Here is a 17,048-nt window from a genome sequence, read left to right as displayed (position 1 = left end):
ACTTTGTATAGATGCTAGGGTGGCCTTTGGCCCAACTTAACAGATCTTTCCCCTCTGGAAGATCTCGGGGTTTGTTTTGACCCTAAAGGATCGGACTTTCTGTTCCTGTCAGGCTGAGGTTATGGGGCTCGTCTCCATTAATGGAGTTAATATGGGGTCTGCCGATTTTCGTGTTTATATTAAACCGATCGACCGGAGTGGCAAACAAGAAACCAGTCTGATAAATGGGCCCCCAAACTTAGGAATCAGGAAGGATTGCTGAGAAACCCGTCGAAGGAGCTAGCTGCTTAGGCTATTGAGCGGTTTAGCGGTTTAACCTGATAAATCTAACCTGTTTGGGTATAGTTGGCCTATCTATTCCCGTTTCGGTATAACCTATGCGATGGCCTTCACTAACTATATTTGGCCAGCCAGAACTAATCTGGAACAGTCGAAGTACCGTATCTGTCCAACATTGAAGGTTGTACTTGGCTACCTTAGGCTATCAAGTACAAAATGTATGAACATGCTACATTTATCGATGGTGAATAGTACCTCTAATTACCTCTAATGCTCATTTCTAGCCACACTTCCTTTTCATGCTCAGTCGCTGGCTCCACCCCGGGGCCAGCATAACCTTTATCTAAGGGAGACTACTCCAATAACAGGATCTTTCTTCCCTTTATCAAGCAAAATCGCTTACAATAAAATGGGCTCTCATGCAGTGTGTCTCTGATATCCTTTTTCTTTTTCTGTCTCATTCTGATGGCTTTGCCAGTCCTCCTTTTGGTACGCGCTCTCTTTGTGGCCTGTTCCTTAGCACCCACAGCTACATTGCATTGGTAACTTCTTGGCGGTAGGTGGTCACTATTTTTAGCCAAATTTTGAAAATCGTATCTCCCTAGTTATACTCTTATACAAGAATGTCTAGGAGTATCGAAGTCCTTGTGGTCACTGGATTGTAACCACATTCCGAATCGAGTTAAAATAAGGTGCCACGCTTGTAGGCGGCCCATCCAACAGTTGCACTCACATTCAATTGAGAATACTTGGACTAAGCATATCAGGCTGCTAGGAGAAAGCAGAGGCAGTGCCAAACTTTCGATACATCTCATCCGATTACCAAACTTCTACTTCCGCGCAACCGTTTATTCTTACCTAGGTACGGAATATGTACCCTACAATCCTGTTAATCTTTTTTAATCAAATATCAACATCCAAGACGCCTTCATTCAACTCTCTGCTTTTTGACTATAGGGAAGAAAGGCCATTTAATCTTGAATAGGGTCGAATGTGGCTATTCAACTGATTTCGCTTGCTTTGTCTTCTTCACATGTGATAGATCAGAATGCTTCTGTTTTAGGTCATTATTTTGTTTTGTCTTTGATTGCACCTTGCTACTCCATACCCTCTCTTACATGGCAGGATTGGATTGAACAATGAACACTGTCAATTTTTTGATAATTTTGGCTCCATACCTTGTTTTCGTTTGCAAGTCGTATCCACGCAACTCCTGCTTTTTATAACCACCATATTGTTGATCTGCTGCCTAGTGCACGCAGTCGCCCTGGGTATGGAAACAGCGCCCACAAGCAAGGCAAATAGACCACTGGGGCAATTATTAGAGGGCAACTAATGATGGAGCTTACCTATGTGAGCTAAGCCTGGACCGCGATTTCCTCCCGACCTCGGGAGGTTCCTCAGCGCCTCATCAATGCGGCTAAGATATGAAAGCCCCACCGAGATGGAATCAGTTAAATACGAAGTTATGTACATAACTACGTCCGTAGCCCGGTATTCTGCACCTTTGATCTCTATTTAAATATGAAGTTATTACCCTGTACATATATCAATCGAAATCCGATGTGGATCCTGTTTAAACTCGTGGCCTGATCCAATTGTAAGTCGAGGATTCGAAATTTTCCAAGGCTCCGGGAGCGGGCGGATCCCTGGCTCTCGTCTTTTGGTGTCACGCCACGCCTCCCCTGATTAATTCTTATTATTGCCGCCTCGCCTTTCGGATTTTCATCTCCCCTCCTACCCCCCCTATTTTCCCTATTTTGTCTCTCTACCACCTTTCCGCCATGCCTGGGAGAGTTCTGCCGACGTTTACCTCAGCCGAAGTCCAATCTCACAAGACCGCCAAGTCATGCTACATCACCTTGGGGCCTAATGTTTACGATGTCACCGATTTCCTCGACGCGCATCCCGGTGGTGGCGATCTGATCCTAGAGTATGCCGGCCAGGATGTGACAGACATCCTCAAAGACGAGATTTCCCACGATCACAGCGATTCAGCCTATGAAATTTTGGACGAGTACCACATTGGGTTTGTATCCGATGTCTCTGCGCCTGGCAAAACTACCACCACGACACCGACAACCGTCATCGAGACGGTGACTGAAACCAACTCTGGTCCCGTTTTCGCAAACACTGGAATGTCGCGGGAGGAGGATCTGTCGATTGACACCGACTATACCCAGGACTTCAAGACCCATAAGTTCCTGGACTTGAACAAGCCGCTTCTGATGCAGCTGTGGAACAGCAACTTCTCCAAGGAGTTCTACTTGGAGCAGATTCATCGGCCTCGCCACTACCGGGGAGGGGAGTCCGCTCCTCTCTTCGGCAACTTCCTGGAACCTCTCAGCAAAACTGCATGGTACGTCGTGCCAAGTATCTGGTTACCATGTGTTGCCTATGGAATGACGGTGGGCGCTACTGGCCTGGGTAGCACCGCCGCAGCTGCCTCCTACTTCACCGGCGGCTTGTGTCTCTGGACTCTGATTGAGTATGTGATGCACCGGTTCCTCTTCCACATTGACCACTGGCTTCCGGACAACCGTGTCGGTCTTACTTTGCACTTCCTACTTCATGGTATCCACCACTATCTCCCGATGGACAAGTATCGTCTTGTTATGCCACCGACACTATTCGTGTTCCTAGCTGCTCCTTTCTGGAAGCTGGCACATGCGGTCTTCTATTACAACTGGTACGCGGCTGTGTCGGTATTCTGTGGCGGTGTCTTCGGGTATATTTGCTATGATCTCACCCATTACTTCCTGCACCACCGCAAGTAAGTTGAGTATATCCCTGGTACAATGAATCCACGCTAACATTGATCTAGTCTCCCGTCGTACTACAAGGAGCTCAAGAAGTACCACCTCCAGCATCATTTTGCCGATTTCGAGAATGGTTTTGGCGTGACTAGTCGATTCTGGGATCGGGTCTTCGGCACCGAGCTAGCGTCCCCGGCCCCAAAGGGTGCAAAGGCCCAGTGAGCACAACGAATTCAAGCATTAATATAGGGCTGTCGCTGGTCCTCAAGTCACGATTTAACGCCGAGTACGATCGAGTGACTACTCTTCGGTACTCTTCAAGTACATTGGCTATTGTGGAGTTTCTGGCTGGTCTCAGTGTTCTACTTCTCGTACAGTAGACTTCGTCATGTCATCTCTTGTGGTGCTAGATGCAAGGGGGAGTTGATTATTCTTTTAACAAGCATCACTTATCAGTGTATATGACCCTTAATCATAATGCGAGAAAATATTATCAATATCTACATACTGTCTACTCCTGCTAGATATCCCTACAATCACTTACGGGAAGTTTTGTCTACTCATGCGTAGGAATTTGTCACTATTATAAAGATAAAGATGATCTAAAAGAAATACCAACCCTTTCAAAGCCCTCAGGTAGACCGGGGTAAATGCCATTGTGGAGAAAAGCAATGCGGATTCCATCACGCTATCTGATGTCCGGAGTACGCAGGTATCCATTTTTAAGGTTGGGATCCAGGTCGGGTCCCTCTGGCAGAATCAACTACCCACAAGGCGGCGAAAAAAAAAACCTCGCTCCCACGTGATCTCAGAGCTCACCGCCCGGGGGCCCTTTTTGGCATGCGACCACCCAAAGTAATTATAAACTATATCAACACTCAGTGCTCTAAACACGTTCCTCGAAATTTGTCGCGTTTCTCGCGCGGACTCCGCAAAAAAGATCCGGAAAACGCATAGTCGGCCCGGAAACCAACGGAAGATTCCGTGGATCCATCATCGCATCATAAGGGTTCGAAAAACCAACTCTTCGTCCTCTGCGTCCCCTTCCGCTATCTGACCCCCACAAAGTGACAATTTCCCTACCCTGGTCAATATCTTTATCCCAATCGACACAGGCTACCTCCCAAAATGTCTGGACTTGATGTAGAGGCTCTTCTGGAGTCTACTGCGGCCGCCTCGGCCGCCTCGGCCGAACCCCCAACCACTTCGGAAGGCCGTGATGACCACTCCCGCGCGGACACCAGCGAGCGCCGCGATCGTTCCCGTGACAGACGCCGTCGCCGCGACCACAGCCGCGGCCGCCGCCCCGACCGAGACCTTGAGGGCGATGAAGTCATGAAGAGCGACACTGCTAGTGCTAACGGAAGCCTTAGAAGCCGAAAGAGGAGCAAGAGTCGCGAGTCTGAGCGTCGCCGTCCTCGCCGTGACCGTGACGGCTACCGCTCCAGCGGTGACTTTTATCGTGGTGGAGGTCGCGCTCGTTCCCGCGCTCGTTCCCGTTCCCGTTCTCCTTATGACGATCGCCACTACCGGCCCAATCGCCGCCAGCGTGAGGAAGAAAGACGACCCCGCCGTGACATTGACACCCGCCGTGGATCTCCTAGCCGCAAGTCCCCAGAACTGAATGAGGATGAACGTGACAGACGTACTATTTTTGTGCAGCAACTTGCTGCTCGTCTGAGAATCAAGGATCTGTTTACCTTCTTTGAAAAGGCCGGCCCCGTTAAGGATGCTCAGATCGTGAAGGATCGTGTTAGTGGACGCTCCAAAGGGTATGTTTTACACATGATTACCTTATATAAGCACTTGCTAATGCCTATCTGTGTAGTGTCGGTTATGTCGAGTTTAAGAATGAGGAGTCTGTTGCCGCCGCCATCCGACTCACTGGGCAGATGCTCTTAGGAATTCCTATCATTGCGCAACTGACTGAAGCGGAAAAGAACCGCCAAGCTCGCAACACCGAGTCTACCTCAGGTCACCACCACACTGCACCATTCCACAGACTCTATGTCGGTAACGTCCATTTCAGCATTACTGAAGAAGATCTCACCAATGTCTTCGAACCATTCGGCGAGCTCGAGTTTGTTCAATTGCAAAAGGACGAAACCGGTAGAAGCAAGGGTTACGCCTTCGTTCAGTATGTTGTCCCCCCATGTTCCTGGCACTTCCAGTAACTGACTTAACCAGATTCGCCAACCCCGAACAAGCTCGTGATGCTTTGGAAAAGATGAACGGATTTGAACTTGCTGGACGAGCTATTCGGGTTGGTCTCGGCAATGATAAGTTCACCCCCGACACGCACGCCAATCGCCCCTCTGGTGCTTCTACAAACCAACCAAACTTCCAGGGTTCTTCGTTCTCCGGCCAGGGAGGTCGTGGTGTTCAAGCCGGAGGTTCCAACAGCTTTGACCGCGCCGGCGGCAGGGAACCCGAAAAGGGTGCCGGTGCTAGTGCACTTGACGATACAGATGTTGCTGGTGTGAACTTCAACAACTACTCTAGGGATGCATTGATGAGGAAGCTTGCACGAACAGATGACCCCCAGCCTTCTGTCGACGACCGTCAGAAGTTCCTGCGACCCAAGACCGAGACTAAGCCGCTTCCCATCAATGTCAACATGGCCAGTCGATGTGTCTTGCTTCGCAATATGTTTGACCCCGCTGAGTAAGTTTTCCTGCGCTTCGCCATCAGAGAATGAACGCTAACTCCTTTACAGAGAGACCGGTGAAAACTGGGTCAAGGAGCTCGAGGAGGACGTCCGCTCCGAGTGTGAGAAGAAATACGGTCACGTTGTTCACATTTCGCTAGATGCCAGTTCCCAGGGAGATATCTACTTGAAGTTCGACCGCGTTCAAGGTGGCGAGAATGCCATTAAGGGCCTCAATGGCCGATACTTTGGCGGAAAGCAGATTACCGCCCAACCCGTCGTGGATGCCGTCTACAGCAGTCTCTTCTCCCGGACCAAGGCTATCTAGATGCTCTTCCCTGAGTACATCCACCTTTTTTACGAAATCTAACCTGGCACGCAATCTGAGGCAGATCCCCCTAATGTCTTGGACTTAATGGACGGCTCTGCTACCCGGTAGGTGCCACTCTTTCTGCGTTGCGTCTTTCTTGTTTTTTCTTGTTTTTCTTGCTCGGCCACTCCCGTGTGCTGTTGTCTCTTCTTTCGTCCATTCCCGTGGACCTGGATTTGAAGTGGACCTTGCTACCGATATGATCGTTCTAGCAGTGATTTAGCATCTTGTTGCGCTGGCTTTTTACTTGTGAATGAGTCCTTTTACTTGTGAATGAATTACATCAAATATGAAATACCTCTCTCCCTGCTTGTAGCCTACGGAGTTCTAAGTAGATTCCGAGGAGATATCCACTTCATTCTAAAAGATCTTTACAGGGATCGTGTAAAGACCTAAAGTATCATGACCGGTGTATATGTTGTATAGGTTCTTCTATATATTCAAGTGCATCATGCATATCTTGAAGTGGAACCCCTAAGGAGCTAAGTCCTACGGAAAGAATGTGCCGGTCCAAGTCTTCTTATCTGCCGACGCTCGGGCCAGACGTGTTCTCCCCACAGTCCTTCCAACTCTCTTTTTCTCCCTATTTCCTTGTAATCCAATGGACCAATGACTCTCCTTTCAGCGAGGCGAGTAACAGGCCAGGTCTGGACCTTGGCCGACTGTTACAGTATGTGTGACCAGAGCTACCTGCTTATCTGCAGCTGCAGGCCACGAAGATCCTTGATCTAACACAACCCAGGCTTCGCTCTCCTTCGTCGAGCGCGATGCTACAGTACAGAGTCTGTGCCGCCCGGTCAGTCGACGTTTAGGAAACAACCACAGTTCCGCGATTATTTCGTCACCCATTTGCCATCGTCTTCGCTTCATCCGGACCCCCGTGGTCCGTCCTCGCCATTCCATAAGCTCCCTCGCTCCGCCTCTATACCTCACACCGGAGATACTCCACGATCACCAGCTGCCTTCCAAGCTTTAACAGACCGCGAGACAACAGTCGTCCGGATTCCACTTCGCAATGCGAAGCACCATTTCGGCGCCGTCACCTCCCGTGGAACCCGTCCCTCCAATGAAGACACGTACCAAGCTGGCGTCATTGACATCCCCGCCTTTGCGAAACGGGCTCCAACTTCAGTGACGATTCGGCGATCTAATAAGCATGATCCTTTGGCCCACCCCCGGGAGTCGCGCGGTGCAGAGACAGCCAGTGGAGACCCACAGGTTTTCTATTTCGGTGTCTTTGATGGCCATGGCGGATCCGAGTGTAGTTCGTTCTTGAGGGACTATCTGCACGAGTATATCCAGAACGCGGCATTTGATATCGAACTTCGATCCAGCCTACGACCTGGTGCCGAGGTGCCACCCACTACGAGCGAACTACCTGTGTTGCAAGAGGGTGACAGACGCAGAATCGGAGACTTGGAGAAATACCTTGTGCAGACCTGGAGACGGGTAGTTGGTGGCTACTTCAAGAGATTCAAGCCGCCGCATTTCGCCTACACTGGCACCGAGTCCACCGACCCGGGTGTTGAGAACCACATCTCCATCGAGGAAGTTGTGGAGTACGCCTTCCTACGTGCGGATCTAGACTTTGTCAATGCTCAAGCAGCTAAGCGAGATGACGATCCAGTCCGAGCTGAGAGACCTCTGAACGAAGATGAAATATTTCACAGGCCCAGCATGACCCGATCTCCCCAGATCGGCGGAAGCGCCCGGTTCAAGGGTGGCAGCACCGGAAGTGTCGCGATGATCTCGACCCCGACGCCAACCCCGTTCTGGCATCCCGTCGCCCCATCAAGTCTCCTAGTTGCCCATGTCGGCGACACGCGCATGCTCCTCTGTTCAACAGAAACTGGCGACGCCATCCCCATCACATCAAACCACCACCCCTCCTCCCCCATCGAGGCATCCCGACTCCGACGGTACGCCACGACCTTTGTAACAGACTCGTTCGGCGAAGAACGCATGAGTGGGCTAGCCAACACACGCGCTTTCGGCGATGTCCAGTCCAAGCGCATCGGAGTCTCTGCGGAGCCTGAACTAAAGCGCATAGAACTTGGCCCGGCCGAGTTCTCGTTCTTGGTTTTGGTATCTGATGGCATCAGTGGGACACTGCTTGACCAGGAGATCGTTGATATCGTCAAGGAATCCAAGACGCCGGAGGAGGGGGCGCGTGATGTGGTCAATTTTTCGACCGAGGTCACCAGGGAAGGTGACAATGCTACCTGTCTTGTTGTTCGGCTCGGTGGTTGGGAGCGTCGTCTTGAGGGCGGCGTTGGTAGTATGGGAACCAAGGAGTCTCGCGAATGGCGTCGACAGGATGCCACTGATCCGCGCAGGTCACGGACATGAATGAGTTTTATATATTTGGGGTGGTTATGTTCTGTACATATTTTTTTTTAGGCCTCTAGGCTGGTATATAATCAATGTCTATAAAAGCACGTTCTACTGGATTAAATCTATATTCACAGGGCTATATACCGTAGATGTAACGCAGATCAAAATTTGAACTGGTGTGTTTCAAGTCCAGTCCACCTAGGCAGTTATTATGTTTCATATTTTCAAAATATCACGATCATCTCCAAGTGGACCGCGTGGGGAAAGCTCAAGTCCAAGGTTCCGCGTAACCCGCAGGACATTCCACAATTTCCTTTCATCTTTTCATCTTCTCACCTTCTCATCTTCTCATCCCTTTCCTTTTTATTCTTCCTTCTTTTCATCTTACACCTAATAACCTTGGTTTCAGCGTGTCGACAAACGCTTATCTCCCCTTATCGTTGAAATTTCTCCTTGTTCCTGAACACCTCCTATCCTTATCCTGAGTTCGCTTTATTCTTATCTCGCTGACACGGTGTGTTTTCTCTTGCTGCATCTGCATTACAACCCCGAGGCTGACAGCAGCTAGACTGTCCAATATCCATACATCTCACCCGACCTATACGAGAAACAGTTCGCCAGTCATCCCTTTCACACACAATGAGCGCAAGAACACGGCGACAAAAGGCTACCCTCGCCGCTGAGGAGAGCGAAGATTCACCTAGCAATGGCTCCGTATCGACACCTTCAAAGCGCGCCTCTTCGAAGAAGAGGGCCAGATCCGCCGCGCGGGAAGAGAGCAAGGAAAGCAGGGAGAACATCTTCCTCTTCACCCCGAATCTTATCGGTAGAATGCCCCGCTGATGTGGCTTTAAGCTTCGATTTGACATATGGTTTAACACGGTTCCAGGATACTCCCGAGTCGTTTTGACCTTCGCCTCCCTATACTACATGCCCCTCCACCCGCGAACCTGTTCCTTCCTCTACACGGTGTCCTGTCTGCTGGACGGTCTGGACGGTTATGCAGCACGATACTTCAATCAATCCACCACCTTCGGTGCAGTGCTGGACATGGTGACCGACCGCTGCACCACTGCGTGTCTCCTAGTCTTCCTGAGCTCCGCCTGGCCCCGATGGGCTATCCTCTTCCAGGGTCTCATCAGCCTGGACATGGCCAGCCACTACATGCACATGTACGCTACTCTAAGCATGGGCGGATCCGGCCAGAGCCACAAGAAGGTCGATCCTAGCCGTAGCTGGATTATGTACCAGTACTACACCAGCAAGGTAAGACCCTGCCGCAGCGAACTGATTTTGCATCCTCGAAGCTGATCCGCAATATTTTGTTAGCTCGTCCTGTTCATCTGCTGTACTGCCAACGAAGCCTTCTTCATCGGCCTGTACCTCCTGTCCTTCTCCTCGCCGACCCTATCCCCTTCGCTCCTGCAGCCCGTCTCCGATTCCCAGCTGTCCTCCGCCCAGCCCGGAAACCCTGCCCACCCCGAGCCAGCCAGCCTGTTCGCCAGTCCCTGGAGCGCCGGTGCCCTCGAGATGGCGCGTGCGAACAAGCTCGAGAGCACCTGGCCATGGATCATCACCGGCGTATCGTTCCCCATCATGGCCTTCAAGCAGTTCGTCAACATCGTCCAGATGGTGAACGCCAGCAAATGGCTCGCTGAGGGCGATCTCGCTGCCCGCAGAGCCAACCGCAAGAAGTAAAGGGCTGGAACTATGCCAAAGCTAGACGATAGCTAGTCGAAATTTCCGTTTCCTACTTGTCATGCATGTCTTTGGAGCTACGGTCTGTGTTTTCAGGGATGCGCAAGAAGACAGCGCTAGATGGTCCCTTCGTCGGGGAATGCTTGGTCTGGTAGTTGGATCCTGTTCATAGGCGTCTTGGACAGGAACGATGGCTTTTGGTGGCCAGACATGGTCCGGATTCTAGGACCCTGTACAGTACACACGCGGGTTGTGTTGCTTGTTTCTTTTTTTGCCATTTGCTTTCTCTTACTCTTCCCCTTGCCTTTTCTTTCCGTTTATTTTTTCTTCTTCGCTTCTCGGGCTTCTTTTCTACGGCCTGGTTCTTCAATCTTTTCCTCTTTTACTCATTGCCTCTGTCAGACTTTCATCATTGTTAATGCCGTTATACATCATTTAATGCATTGTTTGTGTATTTGAGCCTAGTTATGACTGGAAGACCTGGTCAATGATAGCTGTGGAACCTTCAGATACTTGATATTGTGGATCTCTTGTCGACCTTTACCCAACAGAGACTCGTCCCTTTGATTTTAGCCATTGCACTTTTGAAGTCCTTGTTTTAGGTCTAAGAACCTCGCATACATACATAGACACAGGGTTCTTTGCCATAACCTGCAGGCAGTAATGGATATTCAGGTCTGAATGCGTGTCATCACACCTACCAATTCTACAGTCCAGTCCCTGTACCGTCTAATCCGATCCATTTATGTACTCGAAAGTATTCAAGATTTGCTCTCAGGCTGTCCAGAGACGTGAACCCCTTTCCCCACATATGCTTTAGCAGGTCTTGTACTCGTTTTGCGGGCAAAATTCTGCTTTCATTCTGCGTCAATTTTGGGAATTCTTCAGGAAACTGCTGATCCGGGAAGTGATGCTGAAAAGACTTTATTAGGTCATTGCGATTAAACGGGCCAGCAAACGCGATCAAGCGTTCATTAGCAACCTTAAGGTGCAGCAGAGCAGCAATGTGCAGCCGCGCAACATCCTCGACATCGACGAAAAAGACTATATCTCTTGTTAGAACACCTTTTCCCTCGGGTTTTCAGATCTACTAACATGGTAGGAAGTTATCGTTAATCTCTCCCGTCTTTTTCGGATCATTGTTATAGACAATGATTGGGATCCCGGATGAGGATGGGTAGTTCTGATTTTGGACATCAAGGGTTCTTCCAAACAAGGAGGGAATGACTGCAACAAACTTAGAAATACCTATGTACTCATCCATCAACTCACAAACTAAACACCAGGATGTTCTCACCTGAATTTGCTTTTAAAAGACGGGTCTTTGCGAGCTAGCCAGTCCCACATCGCCTGCTCACTTCGACCTTACTAGCCGCGTATACGGTCATTGCCCTTTCTTGTAAATAGGACGGGGCTCCAGAACTGCGACTGGCGAAGAGGTCAAAACAAAACGGAGTACACTTTGTTGTTCAAGGGACCAGCCCAGTGAATCGTGAATCTTTTATGGAAAAGAAATGTTCGAGATCTAGATCCTGATAGAATACAGTCTGTATATATGCGAGCCTTGGTTGAAGATCAGTTGTACGAGACTTCGATAGCCAAGGCTGTGTTGATACAGATGTATCCTTCGGCTACGTTTCTCCTATTGACCCATACACAACAAACATGGCATATGTGGGTGTTGGACAAGGTGGGACAACTCGGAACTTCTCCTCTCATTCTTTACAACAGCTTCCGATAAAGTGGAGGTGACCGGGCTAACGGGATACAAGGTCTACGTAGCAAGCCCAACTCACTCCCAAGGACCGGACCGGACAGCAATCTAAACACCCTCCTCGTGGACGACCAAGCCCTTCTCGCCAGTACCCATTGTCTCGGCAAAAGTGACAGTGGGCTTCCACTTGGCCGAGGTACGCGGGGTCGTCTCTTCCATCATCTTGTCGACCTGTTCCAGGGACAGGCCCTTGGTCTCCGGAATGATGTAGTAGGAATAGACGAACGCCGCAGTGCAAAGGCCACCCCAGATGAAGAAGACGGACGATTTAAGGTCGCCCTGGTCTTTGTTAACCATATAGGGGGTGATGACGGCAATGATCTATACGCGAGCGAGGTTAGAACAGACGAATTGGGGAAGGAGAGCGGAAACGTACGGTATTCCAGAGCCAGTTCGAAGCAGTCGATAATGCAACACCACGAGAACGGATGGGAAGAGGGAAGATCTCGCCAATGACGATCCAGGCTCCAGGACCCCAGGTGGAAGCGAAGAAGGAGATGAAGATGGCGATGAACGCAATCTGGGCATTGACGGCAGGAATGTTGTTTGCCACGGATGTGCCATCAGGGAGAGGGTGTGTGTGGTTAAAGCCGACGGTGACACCGATGATGCCGACGAGGAACTGGCAGACCATCATACCAAATGCACCGTATATAAGAATCGTGCGACGGCCGAACCTCTCAACGGTGTAGAAGGAGATGGGAGTGGACCCGACATTGATTAGGGTGAAAATCAGCGAAATGAGGAAGACGTTGTCGATCGCACCAGTCGACTGCAAGAACGGGGTGGAGTAGTAGAAGATAAAATTGACACCGGTCCTGGAGAAAGTCAGATACCGAGTCTGTCATCACATTGATCAGGCTCTGGAGAACTTACCACTGTTGCATCATCTGTAGAGAGGTACCCAGAATGGTGCGGCGCAAGTTCGACTTCTGATCCCGAAGGCCACCCGTGAAGCAGCTGTACCAGCTGGAGACCCAGCCGCTGGTAGGGATGATCGAGCGCTCGTATTGCTCGTTGGCCACAATCTCCGTCAGTTCGGCGTCGATGAACGCCGAGTCGCGCGGCTGGCCACGAAGCCGGGCGAGGGAATTGGCCGCATCATCAATGCGACCCTTCTTGACATAGTAACGTGGCGATTCAGGAAGGAAAAACAGGCCGATGGCTAGGACCAGAGCCCAGGCAAACTGGATGGCGATAGGAATACGGTATGCTCCAGTGTCCGACCGGTTCTCGGTGGCGTAGACTACGCAGGACGCAGTCAACATACCAATGGTAATGCAGAACTGGTATCCAGCGACGAGGGCTCCACGGATTTTCTTGGGGCACTAAAACAAGGAGGGGCACGGGTCAGGTTGATCTCTACCGAGAGCTGGAAATGATTTTGGAACGTACAATTTCACTCATGTAGAGAATGACAATGGCAGACTCGAATCCGACGCCGAATCCGGCAACCAAACGACCGGCAACGATCAAGCCTAGAGCATCGTCGCCGAGGCCAGTACACATCTGAATGACCACACCAACCATATAGATCATACAGCCGAAAATGACAGTCCACTTTCGGCCAATCCACTCCGCCATATCACCTCCAATCAGGGCGCCAAAGAAAGTACCGGCAGACAGAATAGACACGACGAGAGAAGAATTGGAACTAGTTAGAGCAGTAGCTTCAGGGCCTTCCACCATTTGAATGAACATGCTCGAACCGCTAACGCCGTTAATGTAACTAGAGTCATAGCCGAAAAAGATACCACCGAACGAGGCAAATGCACAGATCAGGTAGGCTTTCCAAGTAACCGGTGCCTCGATGCGGCCGGCATCAAAGGATGGCTCAACAGCAGAAGAGCGACGTTCGGACATGATTGCAGTGTTATGAGAGCCAAGGCACAGACAGACACACAGAGAAAGCTCGTGAACGGGGGAGGGCAAGGGGTTTTATAGGACTCCCGGAGCCCAGGAAACCAGACGGGTCATGTCACTAGCTACATATGTACATATAGTTAGAGAATGGGGTAACAGATAGAAAACAGGGTTACTAGCATTACCATGGCGTGACTCCGTATTGAGTCTACCAGAAAAGAATCGAAATCTCCGAAGGCCACGCTAAGTGCTTCGGCACGGAGTAGAATACTCTATACTCCGCATTATGACCTCTGGCCTCGGGTACAGACACACTGCGTATAGCCCTTGAAGTCGCTTATTGGTGATCCGGGCCGCCACTTTCGGATATGCCGGTATTATGTCCTTGAAGATTTTGCCGGGCACCTAGTTCTGGGCATGCGATTAGACTTTCCCATCACTGAAGTACCGAAGTGCCATGAGCCCATCCTGAGACTCCATCTTGGCGAAACCTTTTTGGTTCTCGCAAATGAAGATGGTGTCGGCAGATGTGAGAGTCTCTGACGGAAGATTGACTGACTTTTCCCGGTGTCATGGGTGATGTTGAGGTGCCTAATATGTCCATGCACCTAGGTCAAGGTGTATCTAGGGCTTCTCTCGAGCCTAAGTTGTACAATGTATGGTTTGACATGTGGCTTACGATGGTTACATTACTTGTATTAACCACCAGCGAATTAAAATCCAGCTATCCATCTTGAGAATTTCCGTCAAATCCCCACTAATTCCCCGCCCCCGGCCCATGGTGACACCACGGACCACTCAAAACACAGCAACCTTGGAACTTCGTGAATCTCCGCAAATAGTTGATCTGGGGTCTCCGCAGATGCCAAGGTCATTGGTCAGGATTTGTAAGAACCATTCGTAGAACCTCGGGATTAGTTGAGACTTACTCCGTACTCAGGCTTCCGTTCACGGGCCTCTTAGCCTCTTAGGATTTCAACCAAATGGCATCTTCACATTCCGGAACTGCGTACATTCCAGTCTACAATGTACATAGACAGGTCTCGGTTGGTTGACACCTTCCCCAGTGTGGAGACACTTTGAACTCAACCCCATATCTCTCCGTTGTATCTAGACATGTACTCCGTACTCCGTATCCGCGCCGAGTCGGCCGGTTCCTGCATATCGGGTGTGGAGGATACCATCCACCTTAGTCTGAATTAGTATTTCGGTGAGACTGTATTCGCTCGTTCTGGACAACTGCCAAGGCATTCGGAAATATGTAATTGACGCCACAATTTCGAGCTTGTGCTTTGACAATACCAGACATAGTTAAGCGTGAGTGGTGCAATGGTCCTATTTTTCTCTGGGCATCGAACAAGGCGATTTGTGTGGCTTAACCTGCTCCGAAGTTCTGCCAGCAGCCTTGGCTCCATACAGGCCGGACACGTGGGAAGTGCAATACATAAACCTTGGAATGTTTGCCTCCCCGGTTTCCTAATCCGAGATAATGGGTCTATGTTGTATGTTGTACAACGCAGTAATCCGTAGAAATTTCGGGTTCTAGAGCCCCATCCCCATAAAATACACAAATACGCAAAACCGTTCCAACTGAGACATTCGAACGCAAAACCTCTCCACACTACATATATTGGTCTGTCCAATTTCCCCCAGGTGTCATAATCCACTGGGAATACTGAAACCTACGTTTTAGAATGCAATTCAATATTCCCAAAGTATCGCATTCTTCATGTGTTTGTTTAGGGTAGGTCACTCGCTTGAAGTACGTACCTACATTGGAGGAAATCAACCTAAGTATAGGTTAGTTATCTGCCAGCTCTTTGATATTTTAGCTATGGAAACCAGAAATGAAGATAGAGACAATGTGGATCAGGAGTTTGGTTTAGGCCTGTGAAAAATTAGGGCTGCGGAGGACGTACCCCACGTAGTACATAGCGCGTAGGTAAGCCTCGGTTTCCGACAAAAATACGTCCCATTTGCTAGTACTAAGTGCGAATCCGTTGCGCCTTGATTGAGAGGCTCTTGCAACTTCCCGTCGTAGGTTTACATAACGAAGTTGTCATGTCTAAAGTAACCAAACTCGGTCGCTCATCCACTCCAATAAGGAGAATATTACTAAGATACCCAAAATCCTCCCTGGACCAAAACATCAAGCTATCTGTGGATGGTGTCACTCAAATGACAGCCATAAAAGCTGAACCGAAAAGAAGGGCAATCAGTCCGAGGCCAGACTTGGAGATTGGCTGGTTCGTAATGGCAGCGTTTGGGGAAGTCGAGGCAGCAGGCGAGGCCGTGCTAGTAGCGGTGCCCGAGGACGTGGACTTAGAGCCCGTAGTGGTCGAATTTAAAGAACCAAGAGTGCAGAAGCCGTATAGTCCGTAGGCGTTCTGGTTATGGATGCAGTCCCCAAGCTTGTAGGGGTCTTGCCCATTGGCGAGACAGTAGATGCCACAGCCGTCCGCATACTGGGTGACCGGCGCGCCATTGCAGCACTCTTCCATCACTTTGGTCATGTTCCCGGCGGGCATGGACGCACAGGCCGGGGCTTCCTCGGGAATATGCCAGAAGATACCGCGATTGCGGGTGTTGCAGGCATCTCTGGTTCTGTTTATGGCCGCCTGATTGTCGGTAGATAAGAAAGCCATTTTGAATGAAGATTTGGGAGGTAGATTTGAACAGATAAATAGAGACGTAACTTTGAAGGGTCAATTTATAAACCTATCATAAATTTATCACACACATCACGTGCATTTCTCCTCCAGTCAAACCCTGTTGAAATCTTGAGATCGTCGGAGAGTAAATATTTCGAAAGTAAAGGGGTTTCTAGTGTCTAAAGTGGTGAGGATCTCCAGAGCTTCCAAGGAAGGTTGCCCGCATTTTTAGGTTTTGTAATGCGTAGATGCGGCTCAGGCGGGGCGGACATTTCTGTATTATGTGATCTGATTGGTGCGTACCTACCTAGGTAGGTAAGACAGGCAATAAGATAGATAATTATAAGTATAGAAGTCCTCTCTTCTATTATAGAAACTGGACGTCGATCAAGATTTCGGACTCTACACGCCCTCGAGACGTTTTATTTAAGCCATTCTTTATCATGTCCCTGATTGACTTATTGTCATTGCCGCGTTTGGTCAATAGTGGTAGCCTAGAAGGCTTTATCAAATATATGGATATACTGGCGTCAAGCTCTGAATCTCAATTTGCATCTGTCATGCTTGGCGAGATCAGGATTAACGGGAAGGTAAGACCTAGGAAGTTTGCAGAAGTTTGCAATTTCGAAGCACTTGACCTGAGTTGCATATACTAATTTTTCGCAGCCCTTGGAGA

At 49.7% G+C, this 17,048-nt stretch overlaps 6 protein-coding genes across 6 annotated transcripts; 4 read left to right on the top strand and 2 right to left on the bottom strand.

Annotated features, from left to right (window-relative positions):
• Positions 1 to 2,063: 2,063 nt before the first annotated feature.
• Positions 2,064 to 3,257, top strand: N7489_005490 (fatty acid alpha-hydroxylase; the record flags this gene model as incomplete). The annotated part of the gene is made up of 2 exons (XM_056711242.1): positions 2,064 to 3,052; positions 3,104 to 3,257. 2 exons carry the CDS (start codon positions 2,064 to 2,066, stop codon positions 3,255 to 3,257), a joined length of 1,143 nt encoding a protein of 380 aa, XP_056569663.1.
• Positions 3,258 to 4,163: 906 nt separating this feature from the next.
• Positions 4,164 to 6,010, top strand: N7489_005489 (putative RNA splicing factor (Pad-1); the record flags this gene model as incomplete). Its single annotated transcript, XM_056711241.1, has 4 exons — positions 4,164 to 4,807; positions 4,864 to 5,172; positions 5,223 to 5,699; positions 5,752 to 6,010. 4 exons carry the CDS (start codon positions 4,164 to 4,166, stop codon positions 6,008 to 6,010), a joined length of 1,689 nt encoding a protein of 562 aa, XP_056569662.1.
• Positions 6,011 to 6,661: 651 nt separating this feature from the next.
• ptcA (type 2C protein phosphatase PTC6) lies at positions 6,662 to 8,401 on the top strand (the record flags this gene model as incomplete). Its single annotated transcript, XM_056711240.1, has 2 exons — positions 6,662 to 6,722; positions 6,795 to 8,401. 2 exons carry the CDS (start codon positions 6,662 to 6,664, stop codon positions 8,399 to 8,401), a joined length of 1,668 nt encoding a protein of 555 aa, XP_056569661.1.
• Positions 8,402 to 9,025: 624 nt separating this feature from the next.
• On the top strand, positions 9,026 to 10,084 carry N7489_005487 (CDP-diacylglycerol--inositol 3-phosphatidyltransferase; the record flags this gene model as incomplete). The annotated part of the gene is made up of 3 exons (XM_056711239.1): positions 9,026 to 9,212; positions 9,276 to 9,652; positions 9,716 to 10,084. 3 exons carry the CDS (start codon positions 9,026 to 9,028, stop codon positions 10,082 to 10,084), a joined length of 933 nt encoding a protein of 310 aa, XP_056569660.1.
• Positions 10,085 to 11,906: 1,822 nt separating this feature from the next.
• N7489_005486 (sugar porter family MFS transporter) lies at positions 11,907 to 13,721 on the bottom strand (the record flags this gene model as incomplete). The annotated part of the gene is made up of 4 exons (XM_056711238.1): positions 11,907 to 12,179; positions 12,235 to 12,676; positions 12,735 to 13,186; positions 13,254 to 13,721. The coding sequence occupies 4 exons, from the start codon at positions 13,719 to 13,721 to the stop codon at positions 11,907 to 11,909; spliced, it is 1,635 nt and encodes a 544-aa protein (XP_056569659.1).
• Positions 13,722 to 15,895: 2,174 nt separating this feature from the next.
• Positions 15,896 to 16,366, bottom strand: N7489_005485 (uncharacterized protein; the record flags this gene model as incomplete). The annotated part of the gene is made up of 1 exon (XM_056711237.1): positions 15,896 to 16,366. One exon carries the CDS (start codon positions 16,364 to 16,366, stop codon positions 15,896 to 15,898), a length of 471 nt encoding a protein of 156 aa, XP_056569658.1.
• Between the last annotated feature and the right edge of the window lie 682 nt (positions 16,367 to 17,048).

The sequence above is a fragment of the Penicillium chrysogenum genome (genome assembly GCF_028827035.1).
Source record: "Penicillium chrysogenum strain IBT 35668 chromosome Unknown utg000002l_segment0_segment0, whole genome shotgun sequence".
NCBI lineage: Eukaryota > Fungi > Ascomycota > Eurotiomycetes > Eurotiales > Aspergillaceae > Penicillium > Penicillium chrysogenum.
The sequence above is the reverse complement of the archived record's forward strand: the minus strand, read 5'-3'. Positions and strand labels throughout refer to the sequence as shown.